Below are 9306 nucleotides of genomic sequence, written 5' to 3' on the forward strand. Positions count from 1 at the left end.
CTTTATTGCCTGGATCGCAATGTCTATGGCTCTCGCTAACGGAAGGGACCTTCAGTCCCAGCATTCGGTACGGGAACTCGAAGATTCCACAGCTCGCGTTACAGAGGAGGACGTCAAGGCCCTCTCGGGAACCGTGGAACGCGAATCCGCGCAGCGTGTTGACAAGGCAGACCACGGGTCCTAGTTCTCGATCCGCAAAACGCGAAACCGCGCAGCTCTCGAATAGACAAACGGATCAGAGATCCTAGCTCTCGGTGGGTGTGCGAATGCTAACGTTCTCGAAGAAGCAAAGGGACTCGCGAAGACCCTTAGTTCGCGATACGCGTGTCAAAGGACAGCCGTTCTCGAAACATAGGCCTTTTTACACGTAAGTGTTTTTTGGGGGATACTCACTTACAAGGAAAACTACAGAACTAAATACCTGCGTGGGACGACATTACCGACCCCGGCGGGATTGTTATACCGACCGTCCGACCAAGCTGCTGCTGCTGGAGTCCGTCAAAGTCAAACGGCTCAGCTCACATCGCCGATATCATAACCCCCAACAGTATCAGGATTCCTTAGACAGGGATTATCGTCTCACCTGCCCGCACGCCACGAAACATCTGCTGCATCTACCGATGTGTCCCGACTACCTGACATCGGGATGCGAGTCCGGACTAACCACAAACGAATTCAGTGTGACCGGGAAGTATTTTCAAAATACCCAGGTGAAAGGTCGACTCGTCGTCCATTCTAGGGAATTCTTGCACCCTGTGAGCACGATAAGGTTTTCTCCAAATACGAAGGGCGAGGTCCCGCTCAGCAACCTTTAAGGCCCGGGAAGCTGCCACTCGGAGGAACATCAGGATACAAACTACGGAGCAGAGGAAAAGGCCCACTTACCTGCGGGAAAGCTTCATACGTTACCTGTAGCCGCCAATCAGAGTAGTATAAGTTGGGGAGTTCTGGATACAGATTCCTGCACCGACATAATACCGACACTCTAGAACCTTCGAAGGTGGGTGTCCGTGCTAAGTTGCCGTCGTGAGCTCTACGATTTCTGGAAGTGACGTCATCAGGACCCTCGATTCCAAGAATTTTTGTTTGATTCCAGGAATTTTGCGTCACATTTCAAGAATTTTGCGCTCGATTCTAGGAATTACGCACGATCGAGAACCTTCTAGAACATTCTAGGAACTTCTAGAACATTCTGGAAGCTTCGGGAAGGATCGCTCCCAGAGCCGGCGGTCCTCTCGCGCAACGTTTTGAAGCAGCCCCTTACCCCCCACACCGGAGAGCCTTCAAGAAGCTTCGATGGACCCCCTTCCTCCCTCCCGATTCGTGTAGATTTCAAACGGCGTTATCTCGCAGAATTGCGCATCGAGGATGCAGTAGCAGCAGCAGCATCGATTCCAGGAAATTTGTCAGTTATTCGATTCCATGAAGCTTGCGTGCAGGTTTCGAACGGCAGCCACCCCGAAGCTTTCGATGGCTCTCCCCACGCCCCATGCAGACTTCAGGCGGCAGCCAAACACTGTTTTGACCTTGTTATTCAGAGTATCGAATTACTCGTAGAAGATAAGCGACCCTTTGTGCACTTCGGAAATTTTTTGATGTAGAGTTCGAGCTCAAAGTGCGCAATTCGGGTAGGTGTCTTATCGCTCGGACCGATGCAAAACAATTCCAGGAAAACCTTGGAAGCCTCGTGCAGGTTCGTCCAAGTCGAAATGGTTCGCGGCGGTGGAGTCAAAGTCATTCTAGAAAAATCTATGTATCGGTTGTTCAAATGTGCAATACCGAACGTTATCTTGCAAATTCGTGCGTCGAGAATGCAGTCCCTCATCCTCCGAGGTGTCAAATTGCACGTAGGAGATACGTAAGCGTGCGACACAACTTCGTAGGAGAGGGGCTAAGGTTCATCCTAACGTTCTAGAACGTAAGTCGCCCTGTTTGAAAGATGCATCGACCTTGACATTGATTCCAAGAATCTCTGTAGGCGATTCGAATCCTAGAAATTTGCGAAACCTCCCATCCCCATTTTATCCCTTAAGAGTTTCCTATGAAAGGAGGAGCTGAACGTGCCTTCGCTAGTTTACTGTGACAATTCGATCGATGTTAAATAAGAGGAAACAACACGAGCTCAGAGTTCGAATACAGGTACTATTAAATAGCATCGCGGAAGTGAAACATTTGATCGAATATAAAAGAAATTATAACAGCCTTTTACAAAATCAAAAAAACTTCATCTGCAATAAAAAATGGATTTCTCAACAATTAACAAAGTCGGTCGTTTGGATGACTATCTTCCGACAAAGAAATTGGCTAAATTGGAACCCCAGAAAGAATACAAAATCACCAGAATAAGAAAAGTTCAAACCAAATATGGAACGCGATTGATCCTCAATGCAGAAGACAGCTTTTCGACGAATCTACCTGCAAGGATGGCTAAAGCTTTGAATGACGATGACGATCTCTTGAAGAAGATGATGCAAGCCTGTGAGGAGAATCGAGTCCTCATGCGTTATCTCGGCGGACGGTACAACCAGATCGATTCCAATGTCTATAAACTTTGTACTTGTGCTTCAACTACTATGTATACGTGTTAAATAAATATACATCTTATTATAACTTATGTCTTTATTCATAATAAAAAAATATACATTCCCACAACCAGTTCCTTAAAAATTTCACATTTTCAGTTGAACGATTAAAATGTGGAGCATGATGATTCGTACATCGAGTGAACGAGTTTTTGCGCAATTTTTGCAACAAAGGGCATCCCAGATCTCCCACATCCACAATGTGCTCGGATCGTCCAATGAAAGCTCTCAACCAAACTTTCTTCTCTAATTCTTTTACATAGATCTTAGATGCATTTTGCAAGATGACTCGAAGAATGTATCTAGCTTGATTGTAAGCAACGTCCCCAGCGCCTCAAGATACACCATGAAAATTGCGCTCCAACCATAAATTTATACTTTTGTATTTAGCCGGTAGATGCATCCATGGACAAGGTGGTTGAAAGAGAAACGTTGCAGGCTCGGAAAAATTGCTGCTGAATGCAATCACGGATAGCTCCTTCAGGACAAACTCGTTCGAGGGCTTCTTGAAACCTTGTACGTCCACGATGAATTCAATTTTGTTGATGAACTGCGCAGGGAGAAACGATTGCAACCTCTTTATACCAATTTTTTCACCCCACCACTGATCGGGTTGTATTCGACTATACAATCGTGCAGGATCATGCAGAATGCCGACGTATCGGCAGGGAAATTGTCTTGCGCCTCGAATTCCAGACGAATATCGACGGGCCCGAGTGTGAGGGACTCGTTTTGCTTGGAGCAATCGATAACGATCAATGGAGCATAGTCGAGAAATTCATTCTTCTTCAGCAACGGTTCAGGATCCTTGCCATAGTACGTAGCTTGAAAGTTTGCATACATCTCGTACAGCGCAGCAAACAGATTATGATGAATGTCAAGATTCAGATTTCCGTAGGGATAATATTGCGAATTCAAAAAGATCTTAACGTCTCTGACCTTGCAGTGGTCAAAATGACTTGCGTTCTTATTTTTCTTGTTCTTTCTGCTTGTCTGAACACCTAGTATCACGTATCGTGGTTTTTCCAACTGAGTCGACGTCTTGACGGTCCACACGTGTTTCGAGGTGGTGGGGAGTAGAGGGTACTCGTACAGCTCCCAGGTACGAAAGCTCACGGAGATAGGTGCATCCCTCTCGATGAATCTCAGCAGCTGTATCTTTCGTCGATCCGACACCTTTACGTACGGTATCAGCCATTCCAATTTGTGAATTAGGACTTTGCATTCTTCCGGAGCAGTTTGCACTATTGCATTGATATCGCTCTTTGCTCTCGTCAGAATCAACTCGTGTTTAGCGTTAATGACGATCTTGCGATAATCTTCAGCGAAACCCAGTATCAGACTCAGCGGTACGGATACGTCGAAGTAACCATCCGCATTGGTCAATTTCTCCCGTTCTCTGACGTCGAGCCAACCGGCGTTCTCCATCAAGGATCGTTGACCCGGACTCAGGGAAATATATCCCTTTATGAGACTCGTGAGACCGACGTTCTTGTTCCGGTCGATCTTTATAGCATTCATTTCGTAGCGATTCTCCTCGAAGAGATGGCAAATGGCATTGTTGACCAGAGTCGTGCTCGAGGTCGCTGTGGACCCATCTTCCTTGACCAGCTTTTCATACACGTGCAGCTGACTTTTGCTCGTTAGTAAGCATAGGTCTTGATATTGAACGTGCAACGGGTCAGATACCTCATCCGTAGTTGATGGTCCATCTTCTAGTTAGTCGCGGGTTCCCTGAGGCAACTCTTGCTATTACGGTGTTCTGAGGCCTGAAGGCTTTCACGATTACTACGTATTACCACCATACGCCACCTAGAAGTTGGTAGGAAAAGAGTTGGACTTCATCTAGTTTTTCTTAGTTTATCAAAATTTGTTGGAACCACTCTAAATGTGTTCCGAGGTTCTAATAACCCTAGAACCAGTTAATTAGAATAGATTAGATTCAATTTCACAACTACAGACATTTGCGAGTCCGTTTGGTCCGAGTTGTTAAAATATAAACGAACGTTCCTCTATTTAGACTTTTCCGTGGATGGTGGGCTTTTAACTAAGTAAATCATCCTCATATTCCTACTCTCTATCTTTATTTCCTGTCTATCGTGGTTAGAAGCGTCATTTTAGAACTTGCAGACCGTCAAAACCTTGAGTGTTAGAATAACACGTCATTTCCGGTCATTGACTGCCACCTAGTTCTAATTGTCATTGGTATCGAACATATATTATTATTCAACTAATCGGCAAGCCAGTTACCGACCGTCCCTAGAATAGAGCGCAATCATCTAAGCGACGTACTGAGTATGTACTCGAATAAGGGAAGGGAATTAGTAAATGACACCAACCAATCATTAATTTCCAAATTATTTATTTAATTGCTTAGCAACTATTTACATATGTAAAACAAAACACTCATCATTATGTTAAACAAATCGAACCTTCTAGAACGAATTGTGAACGAGAAGGGGAAAAATAGTGGAAGGCTCAAACATCTCCTGAGCAACGAAGTTTGATAAAATAAAACAGTTCACATTGACCCCTGAAAGGAGTAAGACGTGTTTCATTGAATTAACTCGCGCCTTTGATTATAACTTTCTGTGATCCTATCGGCAACCGTCTTCATCTCCCGAGATCTTCTGGACTTTTAGGAGACTGGATTACTGAAGCGAGTATGTTTCCAGGACCAGCAGTTTGAGGCCGAGACGTCTACACACTTGGTGGTGCAACTCATCTTCTAACAACAGCAGCAGCAACCTGATCAGTTCTGCTGGCTCACTGAAAGTCTAGGCGCAGCTTCCATCCGGATTGCTGTTTGCTCCGAAGAGACTTCTCCAGGCCGCTTCATTGTGAAGCCGGAGAGCACTTTATTTCTACCACAAGGCGCAGTAGCCAACGGCCTACTGTTGCTCATCATGAGACCAGGCACAGCTGCCATACGGTTTGCTGTAGGATCCAGAGGTCTGCACGAGGACAGCCACCACCCCCGGTGACTGCAAGGCTCCTGAATAGCATTTTCCAACAGCTTCTGTGAACAAGAGTTCCCTTAGTATCAAAATTCCATTTTTTAAGACTACCGGATCTTCAAGGGAGGAGAAGGAGCAAATTCTACAATTTCACAAGTCTCTTAAGACTCACCCGGAAGAACGTCGCATTGGTACTGCCGTCGTTCCTTCCGATCTAGCTTCACACGGTCCGCTAGATCCAAAAATTCGGCTGGATTCGAGAACTCAGCGATGGCACCTCTATGATCTTGTATCCAGGTGGCACGACCGGAAAGAATTTGTGTATGGTGTGCACTTTACGTTCGTTGATGTAAGCGCCCGTCGTGACGTTGCATTCGACTCGTAGGGCGTTCACCTTGAGAATGGCTACCGGTACGTCGCACGTGTGTAATTTATTAACCTTCAGAACGCGTTGAGTGAAGCCCAACAAGCGGCCTATGGAATCGTTGCGTCGAAAGTCGACATCACGGTTGCACTTAATTTCCCTGCACAACGTATTATTGTTAGGTTTAATGTAAATGACGATGCTCTTGTCCGTCAACGCGCTATACACGTAGTTTTCGATATCTTCGATCTCGTAGCTACCAGTGAGTATATTGATAACTACATTTCCCACGTAGAGCTGGTTGTGATCCGTGTCCACGTTGGGAATCGAATTGAAGGTCAGCAACTCGATGAGTCCCAGAGCGTAATTTTTGTACGGGGAAAGCTCGATAGGAGGGAAGTATTCGGCTTCCAGTATGGAGGAGATGCCTGATAAAGTTAACGTGAATGAATCTTCCATGATTGCGAACGTTCGACTGACCTTGTGAAATTACACAGCAAGTTTATATAGACGATACTTGTTTTTACGATTTAATTGTCCGCATAGGAACTTTAGACACAAGTGTCCACATGCAAAAGTATCGTACTGCTGATATCGCTCGTAATTGTACTTTACACTACCAACACCGAGATGTCCGATAAGATCTAGCGGCGGTCGAAGATTGCCGAAACTGTCGAAAAAAAACGACTCGATCGTTCAGCTTCTTGTAAGCGACCCAGTGTGTTCCTGGCCCATCTTCGTCGTCGAGATTGACGATTGCCGACTCGTACTTGTACGGTCCACCCTTCGGCATAGCGTTCCGCATGAAGACTCCGCGAAAATGTGGAATCTTCATGATCTTGGCGTACTTTAGCAGATCCGCATCGGTCAACGCTCGGCGTGGTAGTTTCACTTCAAGTTTTTTGGTTTCAGATAAAGGCCTTGTCCTTTTTTGTAGGGTTTCAAGTATAGTCCTTTGCCTAACGCGATGGCTTCGATCGTCTCGTTGTGCCTCTGACTTTCCTTCAGTTGTTCCTTGCTTGCATTCGCATCGTTCACGGCTTTGGCTATACCTGCAGCACCGCCGGCCAACGCTCCAGCGGGCGTATTTGAGCAGATCCGCATCGGTCAACGCTCGGCGTGGTAGTTTCACTTCAAGTTTTTTGGTTTCAGATAAAGGCCTTGTCCTTTTTTGTAGGGTTTCAAGTATAGTCCTTTGCCTAACGCGATGGCTTCGATCGTCTCGTTGTGCCTCTGACTTTCCTTCAGTTGTTCCTTGCTTGCATTCGCATCGTTCACGGCTTTGGCTATACCTGCAGCACCGCCGGCCAACGCTCCAGCGGCACTGAGACCCGCAAACACGGGGACGAGAAACGGCAGGAAGCCTCCGACTTTGGACGGTACGGGTAGAATACGCGGTGTTCGCACGTTGCGCTTTCCACCTGCTCGTTTGACAGCAAACACAGGGACGAGAAACGGCAGGAAGCCTCCGACTTTGGACGGCACGGGTAGAATCCGCGGCGTGCGGACGTTGCGCTTTCCACCTGCTCGTTTGACGGCAGCTTGTGCACCCTTGAGAGCAGATCTGATAGCTACTCCTGTATCGTTGCTAGGAATCATCGTTCGTTTGGCTTCCTCGATGACTTTCCTCAGCGTAACAGTCTTTGGCTTCTTCTTCTTCTTCAGTCCCATACCGAGTTTCGACTTGGCACCCATTATGTTCGCTACGGACCAGGCCGCCGCCTTCTCGGCGAGACTCGCGTCTTTAGCGAAAACGCGCTTCCAAGCTTTGTCGGCCAGTACCCTATCCGCAGCCCCTCTGTGTTCGAGACTATCTCGATTCTTCGAGTAGGCGATGTCGTGCTCTTTGCAGGCTGCGTCCAGAGGGTTGATGCCCGGATCGCCTCGCGCGAGTCTCTTTGCTAGTTTCGTACCGGGCCCGCAGTACTGATAACCGGGTATATGTAACTCAACGGGTAGACTGTTGATGATCCTGTTGACTAGTCCCGTGCTCTTTGCAGGCTGAGTCCAGGGGATTGATGCCCGGATCGCCACGCGCGAGTCTCTTTGCTAGTTTCGTACCGGGCCCGCAGTACTGATAACCGGGTATATGTAACTCAACGGGTAGACTGTTGATGATTCTGTTGACTAATCCTCTTCCACGATGACATTTTTCCTCCCAATGCGTTTAGGCTTAGAATGCACGATCATGTCCCTGCGATGAAACAGTTCCGACTTAACGGCGACCCTTATAAACTAGTCATTTATAGTTTCCACGTTAGTCAAGATCGAGATGAGGTTCAAGAAACAGTCCGTCAGGCTACCTGTAACGAACTTTGACAAAATCGTGCGAGTAAAGGAGAAAAAAGAGGTCAAGCGACACGGCGAATTACTGCCAAACAGTATACGAGCAGTGATTTGCGGGCCATCCAATTGCGGCAAGACGAACGCACTGAAGGAGAGGAAGGACGCCAAGCGACACGGCGAATTACTGCCAAACAGTATACGAGCGGTGTTTTGCGGACCATCCAATTGCCGCAAGACGAACGCACTGCTCACTCTCATAACTCATCCCAATGGATTAAGATTCGAAAACGTCTACGTATACTCAAAATCGCTTGATCAGCCAAAGTACAAGTTTTTAGAACGTTTACTCGCATCCGTGGACGGCGTCGAGTACTTTCCCTTTACGGAACACGAACAGGTGCTACCACTGAACGAGGCACGTCGAAACTCGATAGTTATTTATGACGACAATGCTTGCGAGAAGCAAGATAACATCAGAGCCTTCTTCAGTATGGGGCAGCACAGGGACGTTGACTGTTTCTATCTCTGTCAGACGTACGCTCGCCTTTCCAAAAGATCTGGTACGGGACAATGCTAATCTGCTGGCGCTCTTTAAGCAGGATGAAATGAATCTCAAGCACGTGTATGATGACCATGTAAACACTGATATGACTTACGCGCACTTTAAAGACCTGTGTTCGACATGCTGGAACGGTGATGAGTATGGGTTTCTCGTGATCGACAAGGACAGCGACTTCGACGGAGGTAGATACAGAAAAGGATTCGATTGCTTCGTGAACATAAATGAATGATCGTTGAAAAAAATAAACGCAGTAGCGTTTTGTATTCAGCAGCGTCAACATGCAACGCAGAAAACTTCAGGAGCAAAAAGACGTCTTACGCCAAATCGCTAAAGCCAGCGATGCGATTCGCAAAAAGCATAGAATGCTAAAATTGGGTAGAGAGAACGTCGAACAGACGATGAGTGAGGTTTTGAAACCGGTAGTAACTCCACTGCAGAAACTAGTGACTGTATCTCAACCGGAGCGTAATCTTATCAAGGACGAGATTAAGGATGAAGTAAAGCAAGACGTAGAAGCGGATGATACGTTTAGATCGGCAGATGAATCCTTCAAGT

General features: G+C 46.7%; 2 protein-coding genes across 2 annotated transcripts; both read right to left on the minus strand.

Annotated features, from left to right (window-relative positions):
• Positions 1 to 3161: 3161 nt before the first annotated feature.
• On the minus strand, positions 3162 to 4103 carry LOC107272285. Its single transcript, XM_015749295.1, has one exon. The coding sequence runs from the start codon at positions 4101 to 4103 to the stop codon at positions 3162 to 3164; it is 942 nt and encodes a 313-aa protein (XP_015604781.1).
• Positions 4104 to 7031: 2928 nt separating this feature from the next.
• Positions 7032 to 7598, minus strand: LOC107272286. The gene is made up of 2 exons (XM_015749296.1): positions 7427 to 7598; positions 7032 to 7324 (listed from the first exon to the last, which is right to left on the minus strand). Exons 1-2 carry the CDS (start codon positions 7596 to 7598, stop codon positions 7032 to 7034), a joined length of 465 nt encoding a protein of 154 aa, XP_015604782.1.
• Positions 7599 to 9306: the final 1708 nt, after the last annotated feature.

The sequence above is a fragment of the Cephus cinctus genome, unplaced genomic scaffold (assembly GCF_000341935.2).
Source record: "Cephus cinctus unplaced genomic scaffold, Ccin1 Ccin1_scaffold1159, whole genome shotgun sequence".
Classification (NCBI taxonomy): Eukaryota; Metazoa; Arthropoda; class Insecta; order Hymenoptera; family Cephidae; genus Cephus; species Cephus cinctus.

Excerpts from the sequence above, each read along its gene's own strand:
- LOC107272285 (XM_015749295.1), bottom strand. The coding sequence starts at position 4,103 with ATGAATGCTATAAAGATCGACCGGAACAAGAACGTCGGTCTCACGAGT.
- LOC107272286 (XM_015749296.1), bottom strand. The coding sequence starts at position 7,598 with ATGGGTGCCAAGTCGAAACTCGGTATGGGACTGAAGAAGAAGAAGAAG. Across the intron at positions 7,325-7,426 it reads AGCTGCCGTCAAACGAGCAG|GTGGAAAGCGCAACGTGCGA; the intron begins GTGGAAAGCGCA and ends TCAAACGAGCAG.